Source organism: Corvus cornix, chromosome 2 (assembly GCF_000738735.6).
Source record: "Corvus cornix cornix isolate S_Up_H32 chromosome 2, ASM73873v5, whole genome shotgun sequence".
Taxonomy (NCBI): Eukaryota; Metazoa; Chordata; class Aves; order Passeriformes; family Corvidae; genus Corvus; species Corvus cornix.
In genome coordinates, this window is record NC_046333.1 from 83,736,272 (window position 1) to 83,759,045 (window position 22,774).

Genomic DNA, 22,774 nt, shown 5'->3' on the forward strand with positions numbered 1-22,774 from the left:
ATATTCCCCCACAGGAAATTACAACAAGCTTCATTTGCTGATAAGAAAGAGACAGAAAGAAATGTTTTATTTGTGAGGGGGTTTTCCCTCCTCTTCTTCATTAGTCACTGCCTATCAGTGCTGTGTTTAAACTTCTGGCTTTACCAAACAGTAATATTTTCTCCACTGACATGGAAGACAAGGACTTATCTGACTGTCTGAGGGGAGCAGCAGGAAATTGAAGTATTCTTATCTAAGCAACTGAATGCCAAGTAGCTCAGCAAGGCGGCGGAAAAGGAACAGCAGTGCTGTTGGGGGAATATTTCATTTAGGTCTCCTGGTTATTAAACCCTGTCTGTTTGAGATACAGCTACTGGCTCTATACTATATGATTTTCAGGATGTAAGAAAAAGAACAGACATAATGAGCTCATTAATTTGTCAAAATTATTATTTTTTTCCTCTTTCTTTGTGTAATGTAGAATTAGGATGTCACAAATATGTCTTTAGCGACGTTTGGGAAAAAGTTCCTCTTTTCTATTTGTTGATTCAGTACTACTTGCTATTCTGAATGACAAACTTCTTATAGAGAGGTGCTTGCATACTCCCAGTATAAACCAGTAAAAATTTAAGTAACAGAATACACAGGGATTTGTAGTGCAAACCGAGGTGCAGCTTACTCGGAGATTCTGGAAGAGCCATTAATCTTGGGTGCATAAGAAACCCACAAATTCTATGAAAGAGCAAGGTTTCAGCAGGCTGCTAGAGAAAAAACACTCATTCACCTCCACTCCATTTAAAAGATGCCTGAATTCAGGGCAGATGAAAGCACTCCCCGCATAGGCTGCATCAATATGCATCCATATATTTTCCTTATTACCTAAAAAAATAATTGAAGGAAATAAATTAAACAGCAGATTAAAAAGCCCAATTAATTTGCATGAAACCAAGTGCCTGAGAGATTTCTCTTTGATGTTATTATTTTCCCAATTTAAAATTAAATTAAGAGATTAAATGTTTCCACCATCTGGGTTTTCATTAATATATAAAAATGTATATATAACGTATTCTTTTTCCTTCCCACTTCTAATGGAACAAAGTTACAGAACCATAGAATATCCTACGTTGGAAAGGACCCAAAAGGATCATCATCTCTAGGTTTCTCTTACTAAAATTAAGCAACATAAATTATTTTGTGGTTTTGATTTAAGAACCATTATAAAATACACTTTAAAAAAAACGTATCTAGAGATTTAGCTATCGTATCTATGGTAATAAAACTACTTTAGCAGAAGGAGCTAGAATATTAGCTGTGCTCCCCACTTCTAACTCATGAATCACAAACATGTTTCTAAACAGTGTTTTTTACATATTGATAAATGTGCATGCACATGCTTTTGAATTATGTGCAGCAAACTATTTATTTCAAGGACAGAGACATTTATGCAAAAGCAAGCACTGACATGCTAAGAAAGTGCTACTTTTGATTAATCACTGAATGGTTTCTACAGAAATATTTTGGCATATGAACAGCTCACATATACTCTGTAATTTAGTATTCAGTCTACTAGAGATCACTGCTTTAATGCACTCAGTAACAATTCTGGTCTACCAGTTGATGGCTGAAGCCCACATAACATCTGTAAACTGGTCACCAAATAATTCTGATGGTTATTTCCACATAGAGAGGTATATCCATTGAGATCTGCAGTTGAGCACCAAGATCATGCTGAAATTTTCCTTCTTGTGAACAAAATTTTGGTTTTGCATGAATTTCTGGGAAAAGCTAATAAAATACTATTCACAGCATCCACAACTTAGGTTTATTTGAACACATGTTAAAAGTTTAACTGATTATCTATTTTTCTGTATATACTAGTTTTGAGACACTGCCTTTATATCACAGGACTACTGCTCATGTATGCTAAGGAGAAAATTAAGCAGAAAAGCTAGCATGAGACTTCTGACTTCACTGCCATGGTTCTGCTGGGCTCTGCTGCACAAGCAGGGGATGACTGAGGTGAAAAACGATTACTTGCTATGCCTAAACTTATTGGTGTCACTGTTTTATTAGGTCAGGTCTATAGGAATAACCCAAACAGCAAAAGAATCTGTAGCTGCTAAGCAGACTACTAGGAACCTGTTTAAAAAGAAAGATTGGGTAAAACTGAGTCTCTGAGGCTTGTGCTGAAGGGCAGGAGACCTCACAGAGCTGTGTAAAAGTGACCACCACATAAGCTCCAAAGTTTTTAACCTCACCGGAGTAAATTAACAGGACATCAAATCAAGCTGTGTTTCTATGAAGCTGCTTCCAGGTGCTTACATCTATGGTTTTCCTGTTCTAAATGAACACTTGAAGAGATATGGTGCACTTTGGTAGCATTTACATCAGCCACCAAACGTGTGCTTTTGACCAAGCCCTGCTGCAGATCAAAGCTTGACACAACAAACCATAACTCAGAAACACTTAGGAAGAGTCCATGACTCAACCACTGTATTAAACACCCTGGCATTTGTCCTATTTTCTTGAAAGAGGAAGGAAATTGGGGAGGGGAGAGTAAGGATTAAGAATACATGGGGATTTTTCGTGCATATTTCCCTACTTTTTATAGTTGTTAGAACCACGCAGAAACAAAACACTTGGTGCAGAGCAGAATTAAGAGTTCGACTTTTCCCCAGTTTCCAGCATTGCTCTAGATGCACTTGCAGGTAGAAGGGCTAGAAGAAAAATGTTACAAACTGAGGCACTTACAGTAATGCTTAACTGACAGTGTTCCAAAATATACCCCCCCAGAAAAGAAACCCTTGAGGCAATGTCTCCTAACTCTTTTAACAGTTTGAGAATGCACATTTGCTGCTTGACCTAATATTAGAAATAAAACTATAACTGAAGGTCTCATCTATAAGTTGCTTTATTGGATTTGGACACAGACTCTGCATAATGTCCTGGAAATGACTCAGCATGGCTTACACTGGTATCTGCAATTTTAGAAAGAAGCAGTGAAGACTTACAAATAGGACCCAGTTCTAACAATTTGTCAAAGGAGCAGCAAGGGGTGGTTCCAAGTGTTGCACAGAACTGTAGAGCCAAAAAACAAAAAAAAAGTGTTACAGCATAGAAAATTACCAAATGAGAAAAGCTGTCTGCAAAAGCAGCAATAAACAAAAAGAAGAGATTATAGGGCAAAAAACTGATGTTAGTCATTACCTGCCCTTGGTGGAATTTTTGACTGTGGGTGGGTTTTTTCCAAAGCGCCTGTAACAGTCCATTGAAGTAGATGCATAAAATCAAATTTTAATATAAAATTGAGTGATAAGTACTATAATATAGTACAGTATTGTGCCAATGCTATTTTTTATATAGTTTCTATATGTCCCACATGCTTATCGTGTGGCTCAATACTACCCTAACACATGCAAATCCCATCAGAACGATTCGCAGTTCAGGGTATATAAGCAAGTTCTGAACTTGAGCAACTCAAAGGTGCTGGAATTATTGTTGACAGAATAGATAGACAAATGTTGCTGTCTTGATAAGAGCCACAGCTCTGCAACAGAGATTTGTAACAAATTTATGCTCAAGAGATCTGCAACCTGGAACCTGTTCACTAGTAGCATATGTTCACTATTTGGCTTGCAAGACTTTTTCCCAGAGAAACTTCTTCTCCCAGATTCCTCCTAAAACACTGGAACAGTTCTTCCTTCGTTCTGTTAATGTCTCATTTAATGTATTCTTCTGTGTGACCAGTGGCCCAAAAGAAGAGGCAAAATAAATGCTGAAGTTTCACAGTAGAAAGAGAATATAACTAGGTGAAAACGAGCTATTGAAATTTACTTGCAATACACAGGTAGAATTTTTACCAAAAAAAACCAACTACCAAGGGCATATAAACATTATTTTATTTTTCATTGCTACACTTATGTTTTAAACACCCTGTCTTATTTTTGAAAGCACTAATAAAGGCTGAGTCTGGTTTTTCTCTTGTACTAGATTTTTACATAATAAAAGACACTTTACAGTTTAAATAGACAAAGTATGCTGTGTTTTAGTCAGAGTATTAAAGTACAAAAGAATTAGATAATTTATCCAAGGTCACACTTAAACTATAGTACAGCTAGGAGATGATTATAAAATGCCAAGCCCAGAATTTTGCCTTTTTTAGTTTAGTATTTCTGATTACCTTTTCTGCCAAGTACACCATCAATGCAACATATTTTGCTCCTACAGTTTTACCCTATATACCTGGAACTAGCCACATTTTCCTGTGTGTATGTCTGCCCACGTCCCTTAGCAAATTCACAGTGAGACCAATAAGAAGAGAAAGGAAAACATAAATACTTGTCCATCCACCAGACTTTTCAAGAAACAAACGTTCTGTCACAGCAAAACTTGAAAAAAGTCATTATTAAAATAATAAAGGGACAATTCAGTATTTCTTCTATATTAAGCTACTAAGAACCAGAGTTTGAAACAAATACAGTTCTGAAAATGAGAAGCATATTGTATGTATACAGTTAGTAAAATTGTGAGATAACATATTTTTCCCTCAAGATAATCTAATCTTTGTCTATACTGGGCCCTCCTATATTCCTGAAACACATGAGAAAAACAGAAAAATTGAAGTGCCTTGAGGTACGTTTATGACTTCTCTGGAAGACTCATCACCCTCTGAGAGAGGCTGCTTTGAAAAGATTGCAGGATTTTTTTTAATAGAAATAAATTTGGTCCCTATTTTTCCTAAGAAGGCACATATGTATGGAGTGAAAATATATTTATCACATTGTTGTCTGCCTAGAATGTTCCAGAAGAAACCTGCATTTCATCTTTGGCTGAACTACAGATCTATACATTGGATCAGTTTTTCCATATGCATAAAGATATAACCCATTGGATTGGGAAATAAATAAAAAGAGTGCACTATAGACTTAACTCTGCTTTTACACATATATTTTATGGTAATATGGTATTAATTTTCTGACATGATTAGAGTGAAATTGTCTTGGTTAGTCCACCAATTAAAATAACAATGGAAATTTCACCACAAAAAGTTACACATTTTTGTTATTAGTGTTGTACTGCAGTTTAGGTATTCTTCTTCTAATCAGGATGAGGAGTATGTTTTTTCAGTGAGAGATTATATGAGTTAAAACATATGCTTACTTGTTTAAATAGTGTCTTATTCTGTAAAGTATACCTCAATTTCTAAAATAATTTTGTTTTCCTCTCTGCAGGTGTCTAAGCCTCAAAGCTACTTGCTTTAATTCTCAGAAACCACTTAAAGTGACAGTGTCTGCTCTTGTCAGGACTCTCATTACCCCGCCTCAGTACTACAGAATCAACCTAACTCAATTTGTAGCCTGTGTAACACCAGAAAAATCACATTTGCGCAAAGGGCAGGGGACAGGCTGCATCACAGAAATGGGACTGATGGCTCAGTATAGCCTGCAGGCCTTTTCCTTTTCAGGTTGTGCACTTCAAATTTGACTCAGCCCTTGGTTGTGAATATAAAGCAGCTAAAATGCTTGCCTCAGTCAACTCATGTATTACTTTCCTGAAATGGAGACCTATGTCAGGAAACATGCATGAATCTTTATGATTCCTGAGAGCAATTACTCTTAATCTTTTCAACGGGAAGACCTCCTACAGCTTTTGAAAAAGATGTGGACACATTTTGCATGGTTCCACCACAAAGCTTTTCATTTGCAAATAACTAAAATGAGGCAGAACTTTCAATGGTCACTTACTGTTTTTATTTTCTCCTATTCAGTTCTTGCTAGCTTGCACTCATGAGAATGTCTGGGGCCTGAAGAAAACTGCAACAGTTCTCTAAACCACCATTCAGTATTTTACAGAACAGCAGTCATTCACAAACCAGGGGTTAAGAAACATCACCCCAGACATCTGTACATGTCTCAAGAATGCTTCTTCCAAATGGAAATCTGTGGTCAGGATCTAAGTGTTAACTTCTACTAAAAAGATGGCTCCTCTGTCAGTCTGATTCTGATTTATTGTTTCCTGAGTGAGTCTGGATACAAACAGCCTGCTTCTTAATATCCTGCAGATCATCATTCAGAAGAGTCATTTCATCTAGAACCAGAGAGATTTCATGCTGGGCAGCAGGCAATTGTGTTGTAGCAGCTTTATGTGGTTGAGGTCGTTGAAGTATATTGTACCTTGCATATGCCAGCTGCAATCTATCAGTGCTGACTTATGAAAGACAGCACAAAGCTCACAGGCCACTTACACACATTCAGGTAAACTAAGCTTGAATGCAGTGGGCACTCTATATGAGTTTAGAAGTGCTTAACTTAGTGGTCTTCACTTCTGAGCATCCCAGCTAACCTTCAGCCAGCACAGAGGCCTGTCTCAAGCTGGGAGCATAGGGCACAACTGAGAGAGGCATTTACACATGGGCTCAACCACCAGTGTGTGTTTACAATTAATGAAATGGACATGACTTCAGCACGTGCTTTAAAGCTCCCCCTGAACTCAGGGCCAGCTGAAGGGCTGCACATCATCCATGCTGGGAAATGGCTCCTCAGCAAATTATGGCAACTTTAGTGCCTCAACACCTGACGTGGTTAAGCGCTTTGTTTGCACAGTCTGCTTGCTTTAGCATATGAAAATATCTCTGTTTCAGTTTCTGCAGAAGTATTTTGAAAGAGACAAATTTTAAAAAGTCTGAACTTAGAAATAAAAGAAAGAAAATAAAAGTAGAGATCTGGGTACCCTAGTGGCAACAGCTTTTACTGAACAAAATGATAGACACATTAATAGTGCTACAAGATATTTACGGTGAGTAGGAATGCAAAGATTCCTTTTAAAGACAATGCCTCTCCCCAAAAAAGGCTGACTGCCAAATCCTATGTATGTGAAAAGCAAACCTTTAATTAACAGATTGCTGTAATGACAGAACCTGTTTCACATCAAGCAAACCTGACCCTGATTCTCCACTCACCTCTACAGGGAAAGCACTGCTATCAAGTTCAGTATAATGATTCTTCAGTTATTCATTAAGTGTAAGAGGAGAAACATGCCTATAAGGCATTGCAACTTACTTGTATTTTCTTTTTAATCCCTTACAAAACTTTTTCTTGTTGCTAAGGGAGACCGTAACAGCTTGGATGCAAACAAGACATCTTCATTAGGAATGATGTCTCTGCTGTCACAAGTCTCTTCAGGCAGAATTTCTTCCATCAAACTTGTTGCTTTGATGTTGAATCACTCCCTTTAGCGAAGGATCAGTGAATACGGGGAGACAAGGAATCAAGTGGCTGTAAGGTGTTTCCTTGGCAATGTGCATATCTTTGTCGCCAAAACAAAATACAACAGCACCAAATTACTCAAGAACAAAAGAAATGGAAAGGCTTTTGAAATCTGCAAGAAAAGGGAGCACTAATACAGTGCATGGACTGCTGCTCAGCATGACAGAGAATTAACACACCGTTTGAGTTAAGAGGCCAACCATACCGATAATGAGATCGAGTTTAATCTAAGCGGACATGTTTTATGTATACAAATAAATGGAAGACTTGATACAGGCTGTATTAACTCAGGCAGAGCCTCTACTGTCTTTGAAAGCCGGTTTTGCACAGCTAAACAAACAGAGGAAGAAAAACAGCAGTAAATCACCTTTTGTAAAGGTGTCACTGAATTAATAAATTAGAATTTTTTATTTCCTCTTGCTATGCATAGAAGAATTAATAAGGCATGAATATCTATGAGGGGCAAGTTGTATTTTTTTTGCTAATGGACAAAAGCTGAGGAAAAAACACATTAACTTTATAGTTACTGCATGAAGATGTGATATCGTACTGTACTTGTAATTATTTACAATTAACAGTGAGATACACAAACAGGATCTTGTGCAAGGTATTATGAGCTGGGATCATAACACAGAGAAATAAAACACACCTTGTGGCATGTTCTTCACCTCAATAGGTGCATCCCACAGAAAAAAGTTCTTTTTGGAATCCCTAGAGATGTTTTATTTCTCAGTCAGAATCTTGTTATATTGTAAAGCAATTGACAGGATGTGCTTGGTCATTCTAAGGACTTGCTGCTTCTAGGCAGCCTAGAAATTAGCAGCATTCTGCACATTTGAAAACCACTTCTCACTCTAGTAATCCTCATACTACATAAAAACATTCTCTAAAGGTTAATAACAAGAAGAGTAAAAAGATTATATTTTCAAAAGAGCTTGGTGAAATTTAAGCTTCTTTGGCCCATTTGGCACTTATCCATGACTATAAGCAAGCTTAATCTTCTAATTCTTCTGAAAACAGTTCATAGAAAATTTAAGTCATATTATCCCTTTTCAAAATGTTAGAAGACTAAAGAAAAGAAACAACCATTGTCAGACATGACTTTTGTGGGTAAAAAAAGTGACTTATTTTTCAGTCTCTTAAAAAATCCCATTTCTGAAATTCTCAGTTTCTAAATTAGTTGTGTGGGGGATTTTCTCTTCAGTTTTTGTTCAGTGGAGGCCAGTAAAAACATATTCTTTGTAGCATATATTATACCCATTAATAGATCTATACACCCCATGGTCTGTATCAAGTTTAGTAGAGCATAATGCTTGGAAGTGAAAAAAGAATTTTACTGATGATGTACAAAACCACAATAGAAGTTACCTACTTCATGGGAAAAAACCAAATGGCAAAATCTTGTTTTAACTTGAAGTAATAAACATGGTGTTCTGAACTGGCAGGAGGAGTAGATCTGATGAATAAGCAAATGTTCTTTTTGATCAGGTGCTTATCATGGTAGAACCAAATTTTAGAATTTTATCTAATCTAACAATGCTCTACGTCAAAAATTGGGGGATTTTGATCTTAAGCTACTGAGACATAACTATATTTGCCTTTGCTGTCCTGCTGTGGAAGCAGGCATCTCTGGAAAAGGAAGTGGAGAGATAACAAGAAATGGTGACACCTAAAGTTTCCACAGCTGCATTCCCTATAGCTCACTTGTTAGAGATTAGTTACATACAAGTACCTGACTGACAATGTCTGATCTCGATGATATTTGGGGTATATTATGGAGGTTCATTTCTTTGCTAAAGTAGTATCAAAGGGAAACTATTGTTTCTTGAAGACACTTGAGCTTGAGATAGCATCATTTAATTTATTGCCTTTAAACTTGTTTTATTTGTAAGTAAGTTGGAACCTGAAAAATAAAGGCAAACAGTTCAGAATTCAGGGGTTAGGAGATTATAACACTGCAGGACTACATACAACTACAAAATTGACCCCAAACATAATTTTACTGAGAATTGCAACCAGCTGCTCCAATTAGTTTCTCCTCCTGCACAGAAAGGCATGTGAAGAACACTCATGGAACCTCTCCTAGTATTCTAACTCAGCTGCCTATCAGTGCCTCTGTTAGGGATGAGATCATCTATTCATGTCAAAAGCGTCTTAACAGAAGCATTAAATCCACTGATTAATTAAAATCCAGTACTCACAAAGAATGGTATAAGACCAGCAGCTTTGTCTTCATCCAGAACTTTCTTCAGGGCTGAACCACAAACACTAAATGTGTCATCTGAAGGAACATTTTTAATCTTCACAGCGCCAATCAGTGCAGCCCTTTCCACAGATGAATGAGCCTAGAAGGAAATGGGCAAGTTTTAAGACCAACACCTTTTACTGGAATGTAAGACGTTCATCTGAATTTACAAAGAAAACAATTAAGTCCTTTCAAGTAAAGGCATACTTGAGATCCTTGGACTGTTGATGATATGTAACAGATACATACTTCTCCACCTTTCATATATGTAGATGGACACATACATATACATAAATATACATATAATATACATAAATACATGTATATACATAAATACACACTAATAAATAAACTAATAGCAACCCTGACATATCCTTGAGACCATTGCCATGACACCATTCAGACAAGAGTTCCATTAACCTCAGAGAGAGCTTTAATTTACATGGTAGGATTGATGCAGAGCTTCAGGATTTGACTCTAAATCAATCAAAAGACGTGCAGACAATCATCTTGTCTGATAATGATTCAGGTGCTTGCTAGCATATTTTTATGGTGTACAGTTTTGCTGAACTCTAAAATTATATATGTCACAGTATGGTACAGACAGATATTTTCTTACATGTCCATTTTTTTCAGATTACATACTGACTAAATTGTGGTTCGATCATTCATTCACTTTTTTAGGCAAGTAAGAATCATTCCCAATATGTTATTTCATTTACAACCCCCTTCATTTGAATTCCCCTGAAATAATACTGTTTTAGAAAATAAAGCACATCTCAGTAAATAAAAACAAGATATCACTAAGAAATTCTTATACATTTGTAAAGTACAATAGAATAATAACACGAATAAAAACTCCATTGACAATGAAAGATACATTTAGCCTCAAAATACTCTCCTTTAAAGCATGATTTAAACAAACAAACATAAAAGCTATTTTACCTTCTACCTTCTACAATTTCATTAATCATCATTAATTTGAAAGAGGAAAATTCCTCACCTTTTCATATCATGACTATTCTCATTCACAATCTCCTTGTTGATTCTTGGCAGTGCCTATAAGACTGCTTATTAATTCTATTTTAATTTAGCATACAATCACAAAAATAACAATCCAGAATTTTTTTCAAGTAGATTAGATCAAGTTTTTGCCTTCCAACTTCACATATCCCTGGAATGACGTGTTTTAAAGACAGATGTACCACTAATTTTTATCTCAGCAGTGCCTCTTGTTAAAGTGCTTTGGTAACTAATTAGGCACCAACTTGAGAAAATTTGGAAGCCTAGACTTGAAATATAACTTTTTAAGCGGAAAACAAGGTGTGTTGCATAGCGGTACCATACTTCATTCAAGTGTACAATGGAAAAATGTATTTTAGAACTTATTTATACTACAATTGCAAATAAGCAAACTATAATAATACACTGAGGTTGTTAGCCAGTCAGAACCCCTAAATAGCTTCATCAAGACTCAAAAACTGTAGCAAGATTCCTTTCCAAACGCATTCTTGCATTGCTGGGCTGTATCAGTGAATGGTTTTCCCTCCCACAGAATGGCTTACGTTTAACTTTCTTTTGTGGATTATTGCCTGTGAGTCACCCAGGTCTGTTCTTAACGCAGAAGGAACAGTGAGCTCGGCAACAATCTGCTTGGAAAGGTCAGCAGTATCTTAAGGCAAATCCTTCTGTAAACATAAGATCCTCTGACCTTCAGTAGGCAGGAAGGCCTGTCAGTCCTCATTTCAGGTCAGTCTCTTATATGGGACAAAAAAGTCAAAGCAAGTAAAAGGTTTTGTGCATCACTGGGTCGGTCAGAGCTCTGGGACTGGTGGTCTGTGCAATATTGACCTTAGGGTCCCAAGCAAAAAAAAAAAGGCTAAATATCCTTTGTGCCTCTTGAAAGCAGTCATGTTTTGTCATAGTTTCCTGTCCTGAATCTTCTCACCATGCAAGTGTAGTCCCTCTTCCCACCAGCAAAGAGCAAGTGTAGTGCTAACTTCTTCTACCACACTTTCTAACATACACTTTGCAGTAAATCAAAGGCTGAAACCTGGCCATTTTACCCTGCATATCAGATATTAGTTTAAAATAAACATTAAGTACTAAGAGAGGGGTTATTTTCTGTCTCATTGACATGTAGGTAAGAAAATGTCACAGATATTAAGAGAAACAACTTTGGATGGCCCTTCAGTAGGATTACTGTGTCAGAAATGTAGCAGCAGCAGAACTCACATGAGCAGAATTTGTTTTCATTAACATTAAAAGCCCCTCATAGTCATGGCCTGCTGAGAATTTAGTGTAACTCAGTCTGTTAAATACCACTCACAGTCAGAAATCAAGGATTACGTTTTCTGTTTCCTTGTAAGATTTTTTTAGTTGGATTGACAGATGGATATCTTAAAGGTTTTCCTTTTTTAAAAAAAACCAATATTTTGGTTTCTTCAAGTACTGTGACCAATTTTCTTTATATTCACACATTAGGTTTTTCTGTGTACATGCATCTTTACCCATGCATGCATATAGGGGGAGGATGTATGTGTGTTTGTTTGCACATGAGCTTGTAGGAGGAAAATGCTGTGTGCACAGATGGACGTAGAAGACTGGATGTAACAAAAGATGGCCTAGACTTACTAAAATAACTGAAATCATTACCTTATTTAATTATATCTTTACTTACTTCAAGCAAGCTCTTCATAAAGATATTTAACACTGACATCTGGATATTTGACCTTTATATTATGATAGCACACATGAAATTCCAGTTCACTTATCACAGAATCATAGAATGGCCTGGGTTGGATTGGAAGGGACCTTACAGATCAGCTAGTACAAATCCCACTGTCACGGGCAGGGACACCTTTCACTAGACAAGGTTGTGCAGAGCTTCATCCGTCCTGGTCTTGCAAACCTCCAGGGGTGGGACATCCACAACTTCTGTAGGCAATCTGTTCCAGAGCCTCACCACTCTCAGAGTAAAGAATTTCTTTAATATGTTCACCCTACTAGCAGTTTTAAATCATTCCCCCTTGTCCTGTCACTACATGCTCTTGTAAAAAGTCCATGTCTTTCTTGTAGGCTGCTTTAGGTCACAATTTGGTCGCTGCTTTAGGTCAGCCCAAAACCTTCTCTTCTCCAGGCTGAACAATCCTAATTCTCTCAGACTTTCTTCATAGAAGAAGTGCTTAATCCTCTGATCATCCTGATGTCCCTCCTCTGGACTCACTCCAACAGGTCCATGTCCTCCCTGTGCTGGGACCCCAGAGCTGGATGCAGCACTGCAGGTGGGGTCTCACCAGAGCAGAGCAGAGGGGCAGAATCCCCTCCCTCACCCTGCTGCCCACGCTGCTTTGGATGCAGCCCAGGACACGTTTGGCTTCCTGGGCTGTGAGTGCACAGTGCTGGGTCATGTCCAGCCTCTCATCCCCCAGCAACCCCAAGTCCTTCTGGGCAGGGCTGCTCTGATTTGTTCATCCCCCAGCCTATGTTGGTACTGGGGGTTGCCCAGATCCAGGTGCAGCACCTTGCACTTTGTCTTATTAAAGCTCATGGGATTCCCACGGGCCCAATTTTCAAGTTTGTCCAGGTCCCTCTATGGCATCCCATTCTCAGGTGTGTAAACTGCACCACTCAGTTCAGTGTCATCTCCAAATTTACTGAGGGTGCACTCAGTCCCTTCGTCTATGTCATTAATGAAGATAATAAACAACACTGATCCCAATATGGACCACTGTGGAACACACTTATGATGTACAGTAAGATTTAAACAACCAAAATCAAATAGTCACCAATCCAGAGTTAATACCAAATTCACCTGCCTATTCAGATGGCTGTAATTATTAAGTATAGACACTGTGTTTCCATGTTAATGAGAGGTACTCACCTGATCAGAAGCATAAGCCACCAGCCTGCCCATGATCTCTGCTTCTGTTAGCTCAGGCTGTTCTGACTGCACCCGTCTGATAGTCTTTGTTCTTGCAGCAAGCAGTGCAATCAGGGTGGCCTCGCTTGCACTCCCCTGTGGGACAAATTGAGGGAAGATTCAAAATCAAAACATTGCAGAAGAAGAAAAGCAGCATTTATTCTGCATGAATTGTGAAGTTCTTAACAGAAACTGCAGATGAGAAACTGTGCAATCTCAAGTTTTTTTAAAAATATGTCTGACAGCAAGGGAGGAATCTCTGTTTAATCTTGGTCTCCTCCTTGATGCCTTTGCCTGTTCTCTTTAATCTCTGTGCTTGTTCAGTTTAGGCAACAGCCTTGCAATCAGTGCTAGAAAGCTGGACTCACAGTGATGCCATGATGATTTGTTGCCTTTTCTTTTACACCCCTGTTGTACCGTTTTACAACTTCTGTATACCTAGTGCTTTTTGCCTACATTCTTGTTTGTTCAGCTAGGAGACTAAACATTTTAGAAGCTTTGTAGCTAGGGATCAGTGTGCCCCAGACCCCAAGGTCCTCTCCAGCACACATTCTGTAAACTAAGATAGAACCATCCAGGGGAAGGCTCCTAGGGGAGGGGGGCTCACTCGAGCCTCCCACTGGGGAATCTTTGATAGATATGCTAATTAGTAAAACCTATAAGGTTATATCCGAACTTTTGGGGTGGGTATTGTGGTGTGCATTTCAGTGCATTCGACCTGGACATAGTGCACCTAAGGATCCTTAAAATAAATACCAAGGTAAAATCATTATTTCCCCTCTAACCATGTTTGACTCTTGATTTTAAGACTAGGAAAAGGCATCAATAAACTCAAATGTATGTGAAAAGACTCTCAAACCAGGCACTAATCTGATGTTAACTCATAACAATGTCAGAGTAACTGTTGATTTCTGCACATTTAACTTCCATCAGAACCTGAATTCCAACTCTCACTTCTATCAAGCAACATGCCTAATTATATGCCTTCTTTCATATTAGAATTACCCTGGGCAAGTAAATTATTGTGGCTAAAAGGGAAAAAAAACACTGAAAAACCAAAACTGCTATGATTCAATATAGTTAACTGCAGTTCAAAGTATTAGTTATGTATGTTTTCTTCATCACCAACAAAGATGAAAGGAACAGTCACACATTATTTCTAAATTGCACTTTGACTCACAAAACATCAGTTTAAAATGTGTCTTGGATCCTCTGTGACAACAGAAAGGAGAAATTTTTGTATCAATTTATCAGTAAATTTCACAGAATACAACTTCCCAGAAATTCTTTATACGGTTTCCATCTAGAACATGCACCTGAAACATGCCCTAAACTGCTCTTTTAAACTGTAAGTAGCAGTTTGTAAATACATGCTTATAAATTTCAGTGTATTGGGGTGTCTCTATGCGAGATGAAGTTTTTAGGTACTTTCAAAGTTGATCAAACATCATGTGACTCATAACAGTGCGATGAATAGTCACTTATATTAATATCTATGTCTCAGAAATATCCCCAGTGTGAACAAACTAATTCTCTCTTCCCTCTGTTGAAGACCAGCGTATATTTATGAATGACAACAAATTTTTCAGTATTTGGGAAATATTTTTATTTCCCTGAAGGTGGGCCTGATCTGACAGATTTCATATGTGAGAATGATCCCAGTGAATTCAGACTTTCTCCTATACTGAAGTTAGCTGAACTATTCGTATGAGACCAAGCTGCCTTCTACACATGTCAACATCTCAACAGTGAATGAGTGCAATCCAGCTGAAATTCAACAGCCTCATCAATGGAGTAAACAGGGAAAAGGACAGTCCCCAAACATTCACTGAATGTATTGGCAATGATAAATATATTTTATCTACCTTTCTGGTGGTGTGAGATTTGAGGAATGTAGACCCCAGGGCAAAAAGACAAACTGGAGACAGTTTTGTGTACTTTTTTGCATTTTTTATAGCTGCTGTTGCTGCATACAGTATTATGGCAACTGAGGGAAATATTACAGATACAGTATGGAATAAGGATACAAATACTCCTTTTGGTCAAGTAAGGTAGAACTTCCATGTGGAGGCAAGGGGTGAAGGAAATTCGGTTTATTAATAACAGAAAACATAATTTGGCAATCTCCTCCTTTAATGTTATTCTGTATATGGTCTGTAGCTGGACAGAGCTCTCATAAGAATATCAGAACATGGAGAAATCATCCTACTTTTTCTGTCTAAAAAGTCAAAATAGCTGAAATAAAATAACTATTTACACTGTTAGTGTATTTCCAGGACATGTATGGAATACGCATGTTACAAAAATGGGCATTAATATATAGAAGAAAATGACTGTAAGAAATTTCAAAGATTAAGGCATTAATTTGGGATCTGGAAATTTAGGCCTCACTATTCTGGTGATAGTCTGGCTGGGTGGGCAAATGACTTTGGCTGAAGAATAGCCTCGTCTTTCTGAGGAGTGCCACAAGATATCCTGGGTCTTCATCTATGTTGGTGCATAGTCAATGTACACAACAGTTCTTGTATGAATTTCCTTTTACAGAAACAAGGATGAAAAGAAAAGGGCCTGTTGCCCAGCTGAATTTTGCCTCCTGATATACAGCTGGGATGCAGCCTAAAGGCACCTGAATCCAAAACAGGGAAATGTTTTTGGATGTCTCACGATAGACCCAGGCATTTTCCCCTTGCCTCAGTTTCCGTAAATGACTTGTTTTATACTGAGTCACCTTTTTTACACTGAAGCTTTTTACACTGCTTGCAGATCCTGGTTTGCAACGCTCTTCTATACACTTGGCACCAAAGCCTTCTGCTAAAAATTTTTGAGGAAAAAAAACGCCTTGGTTCTTGAACTACTTGGCTAACTGACAAGTAAGATAAACCAGCAGTGTTCTTTGCCAGGCCAAAGATATTTTTGTCTCACCCCTAAAATACTTTTTCTTTGCAGAGCAAGAAAACTCTTTAAAATTCAAAGCAGGTACACTTTCCAGCAATTTATCTAGAATGAACAGCAGGATACAAACTTCAGGAAGAAAGTTGCTTTCTCACTTATTTTTGAAAGCTGTTTTTTCTCCTCTTGAATGCTGTATTCTGCATTAAGTGAAGGATGATGATACCTCTGCTTTTACCACAGTCAAACAAAGGTTGCCATGGCAAGCAGGCTCAAGAGGCGGAAGAAATATCAGCAAGAGCTGATGTTCATGTCCACCAGCGCTCTGAACTGAAATTTTCTTTCATCTTTTGCCATTTTGAAGTGTCATCTTGCACACAACAACAAAGTGCTTCATATTGACATAGACTTTCAAATGTAATTAAGAGGCAATTTTTCACAGGCTCAGTTTTATCCAATAGCACAATAATTACTTGGCATTTACAAACAGAATGATTGGCACTTTCACGCACTCACGTTGTCTTTGCCTCACGCTCTCTGGCTTGGATCATTATTGTTTCAAGAGCAAGACAAGAGGATCTGCAGCCCAAATGACTGCATCGTAAGCAGGAACACAGAGCCCACTTTCGATTCTGAAACTGACTGGTTTCTGATGAAAATTATGGGCAATCCAGCACTGTCAGCCTGGAGGGGCAACATTTCCTGCTGATAACAATCAGGCATAATTGCTTGCTTTCACTGGTACAAAATAGATGCTGCTAAGATGCACGAGGGAAGCTTGATTTCTTGAACATAAAGCCCTCCCTAGCAATCGTAATGATAAACATACTAACAGAGCAAGCAGATGAGTAAAGAACTACACTGGAAATACACTGGTGTAGGTACAGCTCCATCTAGGACAATGACAGCATTTGGGTTAAATTCATTCTTGCCTGGGAAGATGTTGGGAAGAATTCACTGGAATATGCTGTAGGCATTTGCAGCTGAGATCAAAGAAAGAAGCCCCCAGTTCTAGCATCTAATTCAGATGTATATTAGAAGCCTGTCATAGGATAAAATGGATTGTGCCCTGGCCTGCAATGACCAGACTCCAGAGATTATCAAAGGAGCACAGAACAATTATTTAAATTTCAATCTTCTTCATAGTAGAGATCTACTTTAGATAGGTTAATAACTGTGACCAGAGCTGCATTTGCAGAATGACCATGTGCTAGCGGAGCCATGGTTGACAAACAATACAGCTTTATTATGCATGCAAGATTGCCCATTAATGATATATTCATTATTGTTCAGGTTATCTGTTCAGACATTATAAGTTTCATTAAGCAGTCAATATCAAAGTCTGGGGTTTTCTTCCAGTTTGGATATGCCATGTAGTCTCAAAATTGTATCATCTACTGATAGAACTGCTTAGATTCAAATTTTAAGCAGCTCTTCATTTTCTTATAATATTCTGATATTTCCTTTTGTTATGTAAGAAAAACTTGAAATAATTTCAATCTCTTTAGCAAAAATTGATAGACTTTCTACTACATTCTGCTATTTCTATTTATCAAAGTTTATCTCCAGTGTTCTGTGGAAACTAACTGAAGTAAACAATTGCACATGTAAAAGGCAGACTTCTAACTTCAGCTACGAAACATTGCTGCATATTGTTGGTTAGTATGAGCTAAATTCACTGAGTAACAAATTAAAGTCTCCATCCTACATTATTCTGATTTGAATATTAAGCCTAAATTTTAAATTGAACTACTAGCAATTCTTCACTGAGAAGTGTTTTAGAAATCGGTTGCTCTAAAAACAAAAGCATTACTTTCATGAATGATCCTGCCCACCTATAGACATTCTCACAGACCATCAGTCTTTCTGAAAATTTGAAAGGAACCCATGTGGCAGCAGAAAAAAAAAAGTATTTCTTTCATTAGTGTCTTAGTATAAAGACTTAACAAAATCATGAATTCACTAACTCAATCCATATTCTTTTTTCATGTCCCCTCTTACCTGAATGACTCCTCCACCTTGGCCATCCTTCCCAGCTAAAAACTCTTCAGGCAAATTAACCATCTTCCCTAGCCAATCCAGCATGACAGTCTCCAGCTCAGTGCAAGCTGGACTTGAAGCCTGTGTTGAAAAACAGGGCAGAGGGAATAATCTCACTAGACCGTGAAGAGAAATCAGATCTACCAGAGGAAGAATAATTCTTTCTTTCTTTCTTTTGACTATAAAGGAAGAGACCAGACTAACGTCACAAGCCAAGTTAGGGACCTGAAGACCATTTTGTGCATGTAGTTTCTAACATTTACTAAAAAAATGTCAAAATAGCCCTTACATAGAACAACGATGATCAAATGTCAAAGCAGGATTTGCATCTTGCGTATGTTTTTTTAAATCAAATACCAGCCTCTTCTGAGAAGAGTATACCTCACATGAATGTGGGGGTTTAAAGACAATTTTCCATTCATCCAGATGAAAAGAGAAATAACAACACTGGGTGCTAAACAATAGTTATACTTCTTTCTGGATTACCAGTATGTTTGCATTGCTACCACTAATTCTAAATGTTGGTGATTTTTCAAGAACAAAACTTATTCCTGGAATCATTCAGGGTGTCTATGTACAAACCCTTAATTAATCAAAGAAATTTACCTACAAAAATACTCCTGAGACTTCATTGCTATTGATCAATAATTTCATTGTAGAATGTTACTGAAATGCTTAAAATCTTGGCATGGTGAAGCGCCATTACCACACACCAGAGTAAACTCACCCAGGAGAAGCCCACACATCCTATTCCACCACACAACATATCTGCAAGAAGAGCCGGGAAGGAAGAGGCTGCAGGGAAGTAGGCAAAAAAGTACGGACTGTGCCAGTGAGTCACCTGTAACAAGGGGAAAATAGCTATTTTTAACTAATAAGGGAAGCAGAAACAAATTGTCACCAAAAAAAAGGTTAGAGGTTGTGACAAGCCAGCAGTTCTTGACTACCTGGCTGTAACACAGGATCCCATTTTTTAGAAAAACTTACCTTGTTTTTTTCATGATTTTTTATCTATCTTTTACTCAAATTAAAAATAAGTAAGTTGTCACCCCAACCCCCAAACAGCTCCAAAATCAGAGTTCTCCATTTATCTTCCTAGAAGGCAAGGATTGTGTTGGCCATGGCAGCCTGAGCTGCTGTGCAGTACACTGCTCTTAAGCCTCTACCATCAGGGACTCTCTGGTATTTTGTTTTTCCATCTCTGTCCTGCAACTGACATAGGAAGAGTGTCTTCAGTGCAGAAGAGGTCCACAGAACTCTTACCCACACTCTCGTGTTATTTGCTAATACTCAGGCACTGAATCTGGCCAAACAGCTCCTCACCACAAAGTCCCACAACTCACAAAAATAACCCATCCCAGTATACAATACCTTCTGTACAAAATTAAACTCTCATCTCCCTTTAACAAGTTGTGATTTATAGACAATTTCACTTTGTATGTACTAATATGAGAGAACAACATGCATAAATGGTAGTCAATTGTCTTGCCAAAGCAACATTAGAATTGTCTTATGTAACATCCAAGCAATCTTAAGAATCTGTGAGATACTTGATAGTGCTCCACAACTCCAATCTAATAAAATTCAAAAGCAGGAAATGTACAGCTACACTGTAATGTTCAGTGGAAATAATGGGGTATGTGAGACGTTTGGCAAAAACTGCTTACACATTCAAGATAAAAGGCGAGTTTTTGAAAAAATGCTTCTAGAGCTGTAAGCAAGAATTCAGCAGAATCTATTTAAGATTTTTTTCACGGCTGGAAATCAAGAGGCTGCTGAGTTATTGAAGGCTAGCCTTTTCTTACACCATTTTGTTTCCTTTTTTTTTAAATACTGGAATTCTTCTGTTACAACTGGAGGACAGTAAGAATATACATTCTCTCTTGCCTGTTTCTGTGCTGTGTTGTTCCACATTCCCACCTCTGATGAATTTTACTTTTTACACTGCTCTCTCTCCCAGACCGTGGTAAGATTTCTGGTTCTGGAGCAATCTCATGGATTGCTGTACCACACTGTTCTGCATGCTGCAAATAATCCCTTTCTTTCCTCTTCTAACCTTCCTCATGCCAACAACCAGCTCTTCTTTAAGGGATGTGGTCCATGTTAAGGGGAAACTGTCTCAACTCTTCACAGAGTGAATTAGGTATCACTTTCCCTGATGCAGTGTACCAATTTCAGATGCCCCCATCTCTTTCACATGAAAACATCTCCTATTTGTTACAATTTCCCACTGTCTAAACTAGCCCTGTATCTGGTATGTTCAAGATTTCATTTTTACTGGTCACTAGATTCAAACCTGTCAAATCAGTTATCCAAAGACAAGCCACTGTGAACATTTTCAGCTGTATCTCATATTGGGTCAGGATATCTTTCTTTGCTGTAACAAAGTTTTAGAGCACTTGTGGCAAACGCCTTCCCTTCACAAGTCAGAAAAAAAACCCCAGATGGGTCATGGTGCTTCACAGGAAAACAATAAAATATTCAAGAAGCAATGGTCCCTGCTAGGATCCACATGCACAGACTTTCACTGATGTCCATAATGAGCCAGAGCTGCCACTGTTCATCTCCCCAGCTCTAATCCTCTGTGATCTGTAAGACTTGTGACATTCATCTTGGGTTAATCAAGTTAAACTGACTGCTTGCTGGGAGCCATTTGTTTGATGAAACACAGCAGATTCCAGTTGCACCACTCACGCAAAGCGAAAAAGCTAAAAGCCCTGGGGCAAGCGCAGCTGCACTTCTTCCTCCTGCCTCCCCTTCCCCCGTCCCTTGAAGCAGCTGTAAAATTCTTTTTTTTCACCATGTTGGAACAGACGCACTTAGTCAGATATTGCAAAAAGCCCGACGTAATTGATGCCTGTTTTTTCAGCCCTCTACTGATAAATAATGATACACAAATGTCTTGGGTTCACTCTAATTACCACTCTAGTGCCTCTCAGAGACATTTTATTTCCAAGATTTCTTCTAAGGATGTCTTTCTCTGGCTTGCTTACTCTAAGCAATAGTCTTCCTTTACCACACACTAAGGATAGGTGCTTCAGCTGAAGCTTCATAGATTAATGGATCCAATGTGAGGAAAATTAGCATCTTTAGTACTGCTATTTGCGGTTACACATACACTTGATCATATTCAGCTCTAAAAAAGGAGGAGAACAAAGCAAATCTAAGAGAGAAAGGCGACTCTGATTGATATTTTTACATACAGGTCCTTTCCATGTTGTCTACCTGCTGTGGAGATCAGAGTTCTGCAGTTACTCCCTCTGTCTCTGTGTTAGTATCAGGAACTTACCACCATTATTGTCATTATCATTTGGTGGACTACCCTTTGAAGGTTTACCTTACATTTCACAATAAGTCCTCATAAAGAAGTTTCAACACTTATGAATGCTTGAACCCTGTCCTACAGGGTAAAGATAGCAACAGATACTACATTATTATTGCTTCACACAATTAATTGATCCCTGATCTTCTGAAGGAACACCATTTTCACATTTTTAGTCATACAATACGGAGCAAATATCTGAACACAACTAACACAGTAAAGGTGTCAGCATGAATGAAACAAGAATCACTTACGGGCCACTAATAGCTTACAGGCAAAACAAGGGTTTATGATATGTCATATAATTTATTCTTTCTGAAGAAGCCCTTTCTGAAGTTCTTCATTTATAAAACGGATATAAGACATTCCCTGGTGAAACAGTAGAAAAATGCTATAGATGAAAAACACTAGATGTACTTTTAAATTAAATATTATTCTTGTCAGGAAAAACATGGGAAGAAGATTAAGGGAAAATATAACCTGAACAATTAGGGCATAAATATCTTTGCAGACTGGCTGGATAACCTGGTAAGGAGACCTTTAAACCAGGAATGATAAGGGAAGGGGAGAAAAACCCGCAATCAAGGGAGGAAGATGGACCAAGCTGGCAAGCAAAGGGTGAAGCGTAACGTGGACATGAGAGAACTCAAAAAGGAGCTAAGGCTAAAGCAGACCGTTCCCCAATGCACCCACATAAATAAGGAAGTGCTGAGAGGGCAGCATTAGGGCAGGGGCGGGACAGACGGGCTCACATCTTTTCTGGGAAATCAAGACAAATGGGTGCCTCTCTGAAGCACACCACATGGGGAACAAACAGGAGGAAACAGAAGGCTGTGTGCAAGTACACGGCTGTGATTTCGCTGGGATCACAGATATGCTGTGGGATTGCTCGCGTGACTGAAGTGCTGCAGCAGATGAGGACAGGCTCCTCAGGAAGGTCAGACCAGGAAGGTGAGGCAGAGGAGTGGTCCTTTATGCAAGAGAACAGCAGGAATGCACTGGCCTCTGCCTGAGAATGGACAATGAGCCAGTCAAGAACTTGTGAGTCAGGACTGGTGAAGGTCTCAAGATGGGCAACATTTGGGGGTGCGTGTCTGCTACAGACCACTTGA

At 38.3% G+C, this 22,774-nt stretch overlaps 1 protein-coding gene across 6 annotated transcripts in view; it reads right to left on the reverse strand.

Annotated features, from left to right (window-relative positions):
* DDC (dopa decarboxylase) overlaps nucleotides 1–22,774 on the reverse strand; it is a 73,887-nt gene that overhangs the window by 25,801 nt on the left and 25,312 nt on the right. For all 6 annotated transcript variants that reach the window (XM_019282600.3, XM_019282599.3, XM_010393938.4 and 3 more), the window contains 6 exons: nucleotides 19,068–19,181; nucleotides 18,302–18,421; nucleotides 13,373–13,507; nucleotides 9,446–9,589; nucleotides 2,991–3,057; nucleotides 764–858 (listed from right to left, as the gene is read on the reverse strand). In XM_019282600.3, the coding sequence (XP_019138145.2) occupies nucleotides 764–858; nucleotides 2,991–3,057; nucleotides 9,446–9,589; nucleotides 13,373–13,507; nucleotides 18,302–18,421; nucleotides 19,068–19,181 (675 nt within the window). The remainder of the gene's footprint in view (nucleotides 1–763; nucleotides 859–2,990; nucleotides 3,058–9,445; nucleotides 9,590–13,372; nucleotides 13,508–18,301; nucleotides 18,422–19,067; nucleotides 19,182–22,774) is intronic.